Genomic DNA, 13,717 nt, shown 5'->3' on the forward strand with positions numbered 1-13,717 from the left:
GTCATGTCTCTTTTTCTCGGAAATATGATTAATGAAAATAAAGCAAATGTACAAATAATAAAATGGTGAAAATAAAAATAAATCAAATATATGTATTTATACATATACATATTTTGACTTGTATCAATACATATTTTACATACGATCGATTCAGTAAGTATAACTAAACTATAGTGGCTAAGCAATACACAATTGATTAACTGACAAGTGTTCCTCGGTCGATTAGATGATGTGGTTTTTTGACTAATGAAAACATCCTTCATTATTAAAGATATACAGAAATGATTGATGACGCGACGGGAATCACTGATATACGCGCTCACGTCATAGAGGAGCGATATTTGTTAATTCGTCACCATACAGGGATATACCTGTTCCCTAAAACATTATGGATACATATCCTATATTTACATGTATGTTGCTTTGCTTCTGCATGTGTTCTACTGCAGGTATGTATATCAATCTTTATGGATATTTTTGTCTAGGGAGTTAAAAATGATAAACTAAATATTTGAAATAATTATAAATTAATTGATTTCAATTGTTTGCTAACTGTTTCTTTTTCTGAGACTCATAGTGTAATTGTAATGTCTACTGATCGTTAAAATATATAATGAGTTATACTTTAAATAAGAGTTATATGCAATATTTATACATGACTTATTTTGTAATATTATAACGATTCAATATAAGTTATATAAATGTGATTTTTCATTATTACTAAAAATCCCATTTGTGAGTTATTTCAAAGGTTTGTTTTTCTAGTTTCTAATATTTGAATTTTACATGTTATGTTTTCATAACATATCATAATAGTTGTTTTATTTATACCTTTTTTGGTTGAAATAGTATTTAATGACAAACGCCATATGTGTTCTTTAAATATAACATGATAATTCTAGTATCTGCTATAGCAAGTGTTATATATTGCGTACGCTATTCACAATAACAGGGATATGTTTATTTCACTTTCTGTTCAATTGAATTGTAGCACTATAATGTTTAACAATAATTAATAAAATCACTTTTCAGGAAATGTGCATCTCAAGTTTTAATCCTATTTTTTTCGTTTAGGACATGTAGGGTATGGTCAGAAAAAATCAATAAAAAAAAACCCAATATATAATCGAAAAAATTCATTCGAGAATAAGATGTAGTGAAATGGACCTATAAATTATCTTATCGTAACTGCCCTGAAAACTCGAAAATGAATTCGGAAGTTTTCAGTTTGTAAGGATTTTTTCCCCCAATTGTCTGTAATCGTCTTTTTCATCATCCCAAGTCCTATTGTGCTTAACAGTTAGCTTGAATTAAGAGAGGCTAGATTATGTTTTGTTTAAATTGCGATTTCATCTGTAATTGTACATAATCTGGATTAATTTGTCATGAAAAAGTTAGCTTGAGCCAGTAAATATCGGACGTGAACGGTTGTTTGCCCAAATCATCAATTAGAATAAGCAGACAGGTGATTCATTTAATATGATTAATTGGATTGTGATGCAAAATGTTATACAACTTCTCTTCTTACATAATCGGCTCAATGAGCAAATATTTTTTAATAATTTATTCAAATCAAACGCTTTGAACTCTAACATTAACAAACATACATATTAAACATTAAACCAACAATTATACCCAAGGCACTATGTATTGCGTTTGTTTGCAACAGTACCGTTGATAAAAATATTTTATGGCAACAACATCCTGTTGTTTATGAACTCGAGTTCATACAAAGTTAAAGCAGGTGAAGATAAGTATAGATGAAAGCTTCCTTCGACTCTGTTTGCCCTAAAGGCACTCATGATGTATCACATGTATATTAATAATGCAAATGGCGTAGATAAAATACGATATGAAATCTTGAACAGATTTTGTGACAAGATATAAAAAGTTAAGTACTGGCTCAATAATTGATAGGTGGAAGGAAGGGATGATAAACTCAATAAAAAAGCTCAAGCATGCATATCAAAGGATCCGTTTGACATACCGCTAAATAACAGTATATTGTGATGTTTAAAATAGCCGTCAAACTTTGTGGTAAGAAAATAAGAATATATAATATATAAACTTCATTTATTTACAACAATTATGAAACAAGTTTTTATAACTTTTACTTATACTCTTGTTGGCCCGGATATTAGCGCGCGGGGGTTTTAATGTGGGAGGAAACCGGAGTACCCGAAGAAAACCCACGTATTCGGGCAGGTGACCCCTTACCGTTTTCACGCCCGATCTTGGCATCGAACCCGAGCCGCTTTGGTGAGGCAAGTTTGCTATCCGGACCACCCCTGAAAATGAAAAGCTTCTGGTCAATGAGCAAAATGACTGCTGCAGTGACCTATATTTGAATATATGGATATGGAAAAAACATATCTGTGCTATTCCACGACGATGACACTGTACTATCGGTATCATCAGAATCGAATATACAAGCCGTTATTGATCATGAGGGTTCACTGTGCTAGGCATGGAAATTCATCATAGCAAACATAATGTAGATCATTCTCGACTTAAAATTGCTGGTTCGACGGACACGTACCTACCTAGTCAGAAAACCATGCGCTTGGCTCAACGTTGAGGTTGGGTGGCATATTTTATGAAGTGTATACGATATTGTTTAAAACCATTGTCCAGCCTATAATGTCGCGGAATAAATGTTCATTAACATAAATAAAACAACAATTTGTTAACAAACACGCTGTTAAACTCAAAATCGGAAAAAAAGAAAATATGAATAGAGGGAAAATGTAACGACCATGTGTTTCGGGAGGGTACGCGTCTTTTACTTTATCGACGACATCCGCCACCTTAATCTAGGTCAAATCCGAGTAATTTTATACTCTCAAACCGAACACTCGTGTAGTTCAGCAAACCAAACCAAACCAATTAGCATTATAAATAATATAAACCCTAATATCCCAAAAAGAAACAGCATACATTGGATTTTTAAATGACAACCAGAAAAAGTGAGCATAATCTTAATCAACCTGCATTTTTGGAAAACACAGTGTTGTTAGTTTATCATTAAGCAATCGACAAGTATCACGAAAGCAATGACATGATGACATGCAAAAAAAAATACAAATATATTCCCTTGAACTGGAGAATGTGCTAAAAATGTTTGCACTCAGTGATATTGCTTGGACCCCTTGTCGTTCGATGAACGAGTTAAATACCTCTGGTTTGATATTGGGCTTCAAGGCGCTTATATCGAAAGACTGCTATATAAAAAACATTTTGGTGCTCTGAACGCACTAATACATTGAAAACACACATATGGAAAATGGCTGCATGCACAAACCAAAATGTCGGTAACACTTTCACATCAACAAATTTACAGAAGGTGAAATGTGTCGAATAAATCAAACTATGAAAATATTAAAGGAATGTTAAAAGGGAAACAAGATAATGTTTTTGATGAACATTATGTAATATTCAGTTTTCAGAAAGTGCCATAAAGGCCGAGCTCCACTGTGCATCAAACTATAACCTTATCTTATATGTTCATGCACCTCCCTTTCTGCGTTCAACAGTAGTCTAGACCGATTTTGATTTCTACTGTTTTGGTGTTTAGCATCACTGATGAGTCCCAGAAGGACGAAACAGCTGTATGGTGCAATGTAATTCATTTTTTGGCATACTGTATCTCCATATTACGTACTCTTACGTTCATCTTTCTTAATGACACGACCCTGGTCAGGCCACACAAAGTTTAACGTTGCGCTTTTATAACGTTAAATAAAAACAATATCCATAGTTATGGACATAGGACACGCGTGTCCCAATTGATGAGTCACAGAAGGACATTTTTGGCATACTGTATCAATTACTGTAATCTATAGATGTAAGCACGTGTGTGTCTTCTTACAGATTTCAATGACATGATATAAACTGTGTAACGGTACTAAGAGGTAACTGCTATTGGTATATTGATTAAAGCACAATTTCTGGTTCAAGGGTCCACACTGCTGAAAATAAAAACAGACGTCTAGACATGCTCTGAGTAATGGTTTGTTTACTTAGAAATGAAAAGAAGTCATGTTAATAAATACAATGTGATATCAAGCGTAACTATTTACCTGGCCAAAGACATTAATTAATGTGATAAGGACACTTGACTACAAAGGTATTGCTAAACATATAAGTTGTGTATTTTCTTTACAATAGTAGGCTTTTAACTCTGAACTTAATATGACATATCTACCATCTTTATATATTGATGAACGTGGTATCAACGTGGGACAGTCCCTGTTATATATACATGTATTCCGGCCAAATCGTATTTGCTTGATTCAATTTTTGAAATAGTGTTTAAGAAAGTTTTTTGACGCATTTCATTTTCTAAAAAGTTAAAAGTTAAAATCAGAAATGTTTGATGACTATTTTTTTTCTATTGAAAATGCAATGTTTACAGAACGGAAGTGAATTAATGCAGTGTATGTGTGATATATTGAAGTAAGTTATATTAAATGAATGCTTTGCATATACACGTATAACAAGTTTGAAGATGTATAACCTTAAACGACTGCAACAACTTACCACAAAATTTTAATCAGTATATCTTCAAAAATATTGAAATAAAAAACCAAAGTTGTATGTTTAAATATTCAAAAGTATCATTATTTTATGAAAATGAAACAAAAATAAATGGGAAAAATTACATCCTTTTCAAAAATGATATTTTAGAAATTTGTCTATACACCTGTTAAGCTAACCAGAATTTGGAGGGTTTTTTCAAAGCTTCATGGATTAAATAACATTATGTGAAGGGAGGAAATACCGTTTTAAAAAAAAAATCTCCGTAATGTCGAATAAAGAAAATGTAGCTGACGACACGTTGAATTCCACATGTGTAGGACAACCGGACCCATATGTAATCATTATGATCGCACACCAATGAATCACCAATACATGCTAATCAATCTAATCATAATACATGTATTAAAAGTATCAGTCATATATCACTGACAATCTGTAACGTAAGTTTACTTAAAATCGGCTAAGGTATAGTCACCTTAGTATGATGGGTAGAATATATCGTAAAGAGCTGATAAAGTCATAACAGATGTCAGATTAACGTATTCCGTCTTTTCGTATTGCAGAGTTATCTTCTCTTGTGAGCAGGGATTGATTGTTAAGTCATTGGTTTGTGTGAGAAAATTACGTCGTTTTCTCAAAAACTGATACTCTCACAAACAAACACTTAACAAATAATACCTGCTCACAAGAGCAGATAACTCTGCATTACGCAAAGACGGAATAGTAAATTTATTATTCAGATATCCAGTGCCATTGCTTGAGGCTAAAATCTCATCACATTAATAAAGCATTATAGGATGTAATCGCAATAACAGGTATATAAGTGTCTGGAGGAAAGGAAATGTGATGCAAACGTAGTGCATTTGTTTTACAATTATTTATTTAAGGACAGATAATGACGATAAGGAAATATGAATCTGTGACAGCGTGAAGGTAGCCAACTGTTAAACGCACACTGTGTATTATTATCTGATTTCTATTCCAGGTCAGAGAATGAGGATTGGCAAATGTGTTATCACAAGAGTTAAGCAAAGTCGACCGAGAATTGACCGGGATCACCACTGTATCACCGTAGGGGTGTACCACGTGTGTCGAGAATGGCAATGTCCTCCAGTGTCATGTTTTGACGACAGAGGCGGGAAAGGAAACTGCAGGGTGTGTCCAGGTATAACTTAGAGTGTTGGGTTGGTCCTAGTATATATATGGATATTGTCAACAACAGAGTGTGTCCAGGTATAACTTAGAGTGTAGGGTTGGTCCTAGCATAGATATTGATATTGTCAACATTAGGGTGTGTCCAGGTATACCTTAGAGTGTAGGGTTGGTCCTAATATAGATATTGATATTGTCAACAACAGGGTGTGTCCAGGTGAACCTTGGAGTGTAGGGTTGGTCCTAGTATAGATATTGATATTGTAAACAACAGGGTGTGTCCAGGTATACCTTAGAGTGTAGGGTTGGTTCTAATATAGATATTGATATTGTCAACAACAGGGTGTGTCCAGGTATACCTTAGAGTGTTGGGTTGGTCCTAGTATATATATTGATATTGTCAACAACAGGGTGTGCCCAGGTATACCTCAGAGTGTTGGGTTGGTCCTAGTATAGATATGGATATTGTCAACAACAGGGTGTGTCCAGGTATACCTTAGAGTGTAGGGTTGGTCCTAATATAGATATTGATATTGTCAACAACAGGGTGTGTCCAGGTATACCTTAGAGTGTAGGGTTGGTCCTAATATAGATATTGATATTGTCAACAACAGGGTGTGTCCAGGTATACCTTAGAGTGTAGGGTTGGTCCTAATATAGATATTGATATTGTCAACAACAGGGTGTGTCCAGGTATACCTTAGAGTGTAGGGTTGGTCCTAATATAGATATTGATATTGTCAACAACAGGGTGTGTCCAGGTATACCTTAGAGTGTAGGGTTGGTCCTAATATAGATATTGATATTGTAAACAACAGGGTGTGTCCAGGTATACCTTAGAGTGTAGGGTTGGTCCTAATATAGATATTGATATTGTCAACAACAGGGTGTGTCCAGGTATACCTTAGAGTGTAGGGTTGGTCCTAATATAGATATTGATATTGTCAACAACAGGGTGTGTCCAGGTATACCTTAGAGTGTTGGGTTGGTCCTAATATAGATATTGATATTGTCAACAACAGGGTGTGTCCAGGTATACCTTAGAGTGTTGGGTTGGTCCTAATATAGATATTGATATTGTCAACAACAGGGTGTGCCCAGGTATACCTTAGAGTGTTGGGTTGGTCCTTATATAGATATTGATATTGTCAACAAAAGGGTGTGTCCAGGCATACCTTAGAGTGTTGGGTTGGTCCTAATATAGATATTGATATTGTAAACAACAGGATGTGCCAAGGTATAATTCAAAGTGTAGGGTTGGTCCCAGTTTAGATATTGATATTGTAAACAAAAGGATGTGCCCAGGTATACCTTAGAGTGTAGGGTTGGTCCTAATATAGATATTGATATTGTCAACAAAAGGGTGTGTCCAGGTATACCTTAGAGTGTAGAGTTGGTCCCAGTATAGGTATTGATATTGTAAACAAAAGGATGTGCCCAGGTATACCTCAGAGTGTTGGGTTGGTCCCAGTATAGGTATTGATATTGTAAACAAAAGGATGCGCCCAGGTATACCTCGGAGTGTTGGGTTGGTCCTAATATAGATATTGATATTGTAAACAAAAGGATGCGCCCAGGTATACCTCGGAGTGTTGGGTTGGTCCCAGTATAGGTATTGATATTGTCAACAGCAGGATGTTTCAAGATGGGTGAGAACGAAAAGATTTTGTCATGCGATTCGAATGTAAATGGTGTCCAATGGGAAATTGAAAAGCTTTAAAAGATATGAATAGATTGGTCAATAGCAAGTGATAGATTTACATGTGAGCATATCACATTTCGTACGTGTATCTTATGATATAATCAAGATGTGTTACAGGCAAACATTGAATGCATGCACATAAATAGAGGATCTCATATGAGTTTTCATTTGATATGAGATTTATGAAACTAGTTGAGAATGTTTTAATTTGGCGAGGCTGGCCGAGCGAAATTAAAACATTCTAAACGAGTTTGATAAATCTCATATCAAATGGAAACGAATGTGAGATTATGTTTATCATATGACGTAAAAAATTGACATAACATCAATTTGATACTCATTTTTTTCAAATTCCTTCTTTATCAATAATAACCGAATAACGTCTAAAATAATAGCATTCCACAGAATGCGATGAAACTTATGGTTCCCAAATCTCTACATAATTTGACAGTAGTATCGACTTATTCTATTATTAAAATTGCAAGATTTTGTTAAACTTTGCAAACTTTTTTGATATTATTAAAAATGCAAGTAAGACAACGTTTTAAACACAACGACCTAAAAATTGATCTCGCCATACTGGCAGACAGCCGCGTTAAAGCGCTTACAAATTCAAAATCGAGGTCACAAATGTTTCCCTTCCTGACTAGACACTGTCACTGTTTGAAACGATTCTTCATCGTTTAATGGCTATTTAAAGACTGAAATTTGTCCTCTTTTTGAACCACATTGATGTGGAAGTGTCCTCCATATAAATGACCACCAAACATTATGCGAAGTCCTCCGAGAATTTTCATTGATATGACCGTGTTCGTGGCTGTATTTTAGACTGCCGTGTTGTTACAGATCGGAGTCAAGTGATTCTGTTGACATTGTGTTGAGGCGATGGCCATGGCTCCTGAAGGGACGAATACATACTATGCACGAAATAATTGTTAACTATGACTGAAATCATTTAGAGATTGCTTGTTTCTTTGACCCCGCATCTGCATGATTTGATTGATGTCCCTGGTAACATTAGCCCTAGTTGACTCGGCAGATACATGTACCAGTATTTACTGCGACTCGTAGTCAAAAAGTAGTTCTTTGTACAGACTACGTCAAGCATATTAACACACATGAAATGTCAATAGACTGACAAATAAAAAAAAACAAGGTGGTATAACACTTGTTTTCATAACAGAATTTATGTAAGGGGTTTTATCACACTCCTAACATGGTAGTCATGTGATAAACATACATATGTATTTATAGACGTGTGCTCACCTTCCTGATCAAATTGTGGTTGAACTTATGACATATCTGCGGCGCCATGGACAGTTTTTACTTCTTTTTCGGCGCTTAGGCTTATTGTTGTTTTTTAAAAAAAACGTTTGCATTCTGTACACTTCGAATTCAACATTAACTATTGGGACGATTTAATTCACGTTAAAACTCTTCAGGTGCGAGTAATATCGATCTCATAAAAAATCATTTCATTCGATATTTCATTTGGTGAAGATGCTTTTACCGCCACAAACACCATTGTTGTGAATTAAAATGAGTACAAATGTATTCATGCGTAGAAGGTGAAAGCCAAACTAAAACAATGTTTCTTCAGAAAATTACACAAAATGCCAGTTATCGTAGTATTTGAAAAAACCAACTAATCTCTCCCTCTAGTTATTTGTTTTTGTATTAATACAATTTAATGGTGCAGTATACAGTTATCAAATCAGAAACAAAACACCATGTGATGTGGATAAACTGTCCATAGTCACAGTACTTTATCAGCCAAAACTGATAATAAATATTAAATTGAGTATAAAAAACGGTTTTTACGATACACATGCAGTTTTTCCCCAAAAGAGACTATATTGGCGAATGCAGGTTAATTTATTCAAAGTGAACCTTATGTACTCTTTGTGTATTGTCAATAAACTAAAACTGAACAATTGCAATTCATAAACTGAAAAATATAGAGCCATAAGAAAAAAGAACTTCATGACAAGGGTGAGGTAAGATGAAAATGTAAAAAAATAAATATAAAAATTATAACAACATTTTTTTCCCATTGCATCCTTTTAGTATCGCACTCTTTGACAAAGACAAGTTTCTATATAGACAAACCGATTCTAAGACGGCACCCCTTGAACCATAAGATTATCCAATTATCAGTATAGCATGTGCATGTATATGGAAGCAGATTATCATCGAAACGTAACGCTGACCTCAGCTCAATCAATTTTGCTCGGTTTTGTCTCGCTGCCACTAAGTATGTGTTGCTTTTCCGGCGAAGGCGGCGGCGTCAGCATTACGTCTTTTGCTTTGAAGTTAGTTTTACTGAAAGTATAATTGCTAGACCAACCAAACTTGTAATATAGATGCATTTAGGTAGTACATCCCAACCCATGCATCAAATGCTAGATGTGACCTATTTCATGGTCCATTGACTTTGTCAGCATATCCATCAACATTAAGCTTTTGCGTTTAAGTTAGTTGCCATTGAAAGTATAAGTGCTAGACCAACCAAACTTGTACCATAGATGCATCTTAGGTAATACATCTCAACCCATTCATCAAATGCTCGTTGCGATCTACCTTTCATGGTCCATTGACTCTGTCAGCATTTCCATCAAAATTAAGATTTTGCATTTGATTTAAATTCTCTGAAACTATAAGTGCTAGACCAACCAAACGTGACATGTGCATTGATGGTCAAAGCGGGGCACGGGCGAGACATATCAATCCGAATAATTTTATGGTAATATTCGTGTGTGAGCGGGCATTGTTTTTACGTTTTATATTTGGTTGACTTTGATTTAGGTTTTTTTATTTTATTTTTAACACAGACACGTGCATTGATGGAGGCAATGTGTATCAGCCGGGACAACGATTCCTTAGTGTGGACGGAGTTAACATGTGTTTATGTGGTAATGATATTATACCAAAGTGTTCCCGTCGACGCCGGGTCTCATTTATATCAATGTGTCTTATGTGACTCAGCATTCATGTATATATAGCATATATACTACTAAAAGTAATGTCTTTGCCTGAAGGTGACAACAATATTTGTTTCTCTGGAATTAATAAAATTCTTCTAAGGCGAATAGGGATGTTGTGGAGTTCGAACCTAAAACTGACGCATAAAGCAATTGATACACTGTAAGAATAAAAAAAAATCATAGAATATATGTTATCAAACATTAAAATGATGAGTTTCCGTTGTTAGAGAGTTCTATGTTACTGCCATTTAAAAATAAAAAACAATAAAGAAGGATGCACAAGAGTGATATAATTGCCAACTCACTGGTAGAATATGACTTTTAAACATCAAGTTAAAGATTATCTATGGTGATAAAAATAACAACATAGAAATATGTAGATGTCAATTTATTAAGCAGCGTATATCGATAAATGCAAACCTTTGGAACAATAACAAAAATGGCAGAAATAGGAAACGGAAGTTTTCGGAGCTTTAAAAGTGTATGGATAAACGACCTTTCTGGACTAAAGCTGTTCCGTTGGTTACTTTTTCCTTGTACATATGTTATACTGTTGTTTATACATGTATTAAGTAATAAAAAACCTATCTAAAACCGTATTCGAATTATTGTTTCTGTTGGTTTTATTTTTATTAATTTTACATTTCTTCGTGTCAATATGCGCATACAAAGGTACTAAAGCATTAAACAGCATTCTGTTCCGTGTTATAGGACCACAACACGGTACAGAATGCTGTGTTATTCTGATATTTACATTTTTCATTGTGTTAATTTTCATTTTTAAGTTCACAGCGCATTTTTAAATTCGAATTTCGCGGTAATTGTTCAAGAGGTGGAACAGCCCACGTAATTGCTAACGGAATCTTGTCTCGTGGCGTAAAATAAAGTTGGTAGAAATAAACACAAAAATATCAATACTATTACAATGATTTAATCAATCAATATATTCAATTCGTATTTTATAATAGTCTTACATAAAATGGTGAATATTATTGAATCATAGTGAGTTTGCAGAGGGGAATAACTATCCGGTAGTTAGTCGGTCCCGTGGAGATATCACTATGTGTTATGGTCTTATAACGCAGAACTGGTATTGGTAGTGGCAATGCAGAGCAAATGTCAATATATGTATATTACATTATAAATGATATGTTTCATCAATTTTGTAATTACTTATTATGATAGGTAGTATCTCCGGGGATTCTTATGCTACGTTCCATTCATCGCTAGCGGGGATAAAATTAGCAATGGGTTATAGTTATTGGGAGTTACTAACCCGCTGCAAACTTCTGTCCCATATCTCTCCACAGTTAGCCCACTGATTTGACCATTTGACCTCAGGGTCTAGGTCATAAAATTAATTATAGCACCAGAAGATTACAAGCGTCCTGTAACCAGGCTATAATTAATTGTTCAGTAATGATGTTTTTGTTGAGGACATTTCATTCATATTTATGAAAATATCTGTGAATAATCACAAAATTCATCACGAAAACCAGTGTTAACCTACATATAGATATACTGCTATTGACGCATGCTCATAATCTGAAGACAATCTAAAATTAACACAGTTTACATAGATATTGCTGCTAAACATCTTTTCTCATCACCAATGATGAAGTATAACATATTCTGTTGTGCAAAAAAAAGAAGAAGGAAAAACAAGAAGGTAAAAATAAATAAATAAAAAAACAAGTAAAAAAACAAAAACAAAAACAAAAAAAATATTCCGTTGTAAGACAGAAGGTTCAAGGAAAGAATTTTCCAAATATATTTGAATTAATTAAAAGTTGATATTGCTTATATCGGATCAAATATTGGTCATTTTGTTGACAACACAGCTATTTTGTGTTATTATATAGAAACCACACACATCTGCCAACTAATTACATTGGGAAAATATGTTTTTCTCAACACAATGGCTTGTCAATGTACTCCACTAAAACATAGTGTATGAAAATAATGCGAAAAAGACCCCCTATAAGATCAACCAAATACTGATGTAAAAGTTACCATCTGAACGCCTATTTCTTATGAAAATGATCTGAGCACACTTTGCATGTTATAACAAAACCCTCAGCATATTCCGATTTCTAAAGCAATACCAAATAAATATTGATAAAGTACCAGTACAAAATGTGTTATTTTACGTTTATCAAACCAATTTTAAAATACTGAAGAACAAATCAGATTTAAAGATTCTAAATAGGTCTCAGCTGAAAACGAGATAAGAAGTATTGGACAAATTACCAGGCACGTCTGAAGGCAAAGGAAAGGAATTATAAACGTGAATACCATACGTCAACATCGCGCATATATTTATAGATAACAAAGCACGATTTTGATCTTTGATTTGATACTGGTGAATACAAAGTTCATCGTAATTTTCTCATTCCTGACTTGGGCTGTTAATGAGTTAGTGTGAAAAACCCCTTATTGAAACGACATCACTACTTATTCTCCTCTTCAACACACGTTCTTGCTGCTATCTTGCCTTCTTCTACTGACAATAGTACATTGTACTAGCCAGTTAGCTTCTTTACCGACACCTGAAATAGCTGTGTTACATTTGTATAAACTTTGTTATCTAACCTCCTTTACCGACACCTGAAATACAATCAAAATCGTCACTGCATCTGGCTCGTCGATTGGTCGATAGAACGTTTGAGGTCGGTGTCGTCCTTGATTTCAGTCTTTTTCGGTGGCTTGTTATTTTCGCGCGTTGTCAACTTAAGATTACGCATACACGTATATGGAAATGTAAAAGTTACATTGCATGTATACATGTTCCAAACCATGTGTCATGACTGGAAGGTTTTGTTGAATTTGTATTTATGTATCCATATGTACATTGTAAAATAAATCGCAGTGTGTAAGTTTACAGAATTGTTTGACCATGCTCCTATGCATGTACAATTATTTGTCAATGACATAAAAAAAACCTGATATGGACGATATATGAGAACGGGTGGGGGTGTAAAAGCACAGAAAACCTGACTGTATTTGGAGTATTTCAAAGATCATTTATTAAACATCAATTCCGATAGCCTTACGGAACGTATCCTGGTCAGCGATGAATTGAACCAGGAATCTATTGACGCTAATGGGAGGGAGTAAACTAATGAGTAACTTGAAGTAGTAACATACGGTTTTCCCGCATGTTTCGTATAGTCGAAACAATGACGTAAGGGTTGATAAAAAAAACCTTGAAACTTAATTAGAGCATGGACTTAGATAGATAATCTAATTCCGTCATTAGAGGTATACTTTCTGGAGTGTCCAAAATATATCCGATGTTTTCCGTACAGAGTCTAGAACCTAGTTAAATACGTACAATAAA

At 34.4% G+C, this 13,717-nt stretch overlaps 1 protein-coding gene across 1 annotated transcript; it reads left to right on the forward strand.

The window, feature by feature from the left end:
• Positions 1–324: 324 nt before the first annotated feature.
• Positions 325–10,974, forward strand: LOC110452080. The gene is made up of 3 exons (XM_021500362.1): positions 325–449; positions 5,525–5,704; positions 10,225–10,974. Exons 1-3 carry the CDS (start codon positions 389–391, stop codon positions 10,371–10,373), a joined length of 390 nt encoding a protein of 129 aa, XP_021356037.1. The 5' UTR covers positions 325–388; the 3' UTR covers positions 10,374–10,974.
• The last annotated feature ends 2,743 nt before the right edge of the window (positions 10,975–13,717 follow it).

Source organism: Mizuhopecten yessoensis, unplaced genomic scaffold (assembly GCF_002113885.1).
Source record: "Mizuhopecten yessoensis strain PY_sf001 unplaced genomic scaffold, ASM211388v2 scaffold6383, whole genome shotgun sequence".
Taxonomy (NCBI): Eukaryota; Metazoa; Mollusca; class Bivalvia; order Pectinida; family Pectinidae; genus Mizuhopecten; species Mizuhopecten yessoensis.

Coding starts and splice junctions, on each gene's coding strand:
- LOC110452080 (XM_021500362.1), top strand. CDS start 389: ATGGATACATATCCTATATTTACATGTATGTTGCTTTGCTTCTGCATG. Junction 450..5,524: donor CTGCATGTGTTCTACTGCAG/GTATGTATATCA, acceptor TTTCTATTCCAG/GTCAGAGAATGAGGATTGGC. Junction 5,705..10,224: donor AAACTGCAGGGTGTGTCCAG/GTATAACTTAGA, acceptor TTTTTAACACAG/ACACGTGCATTGATGGAGGC.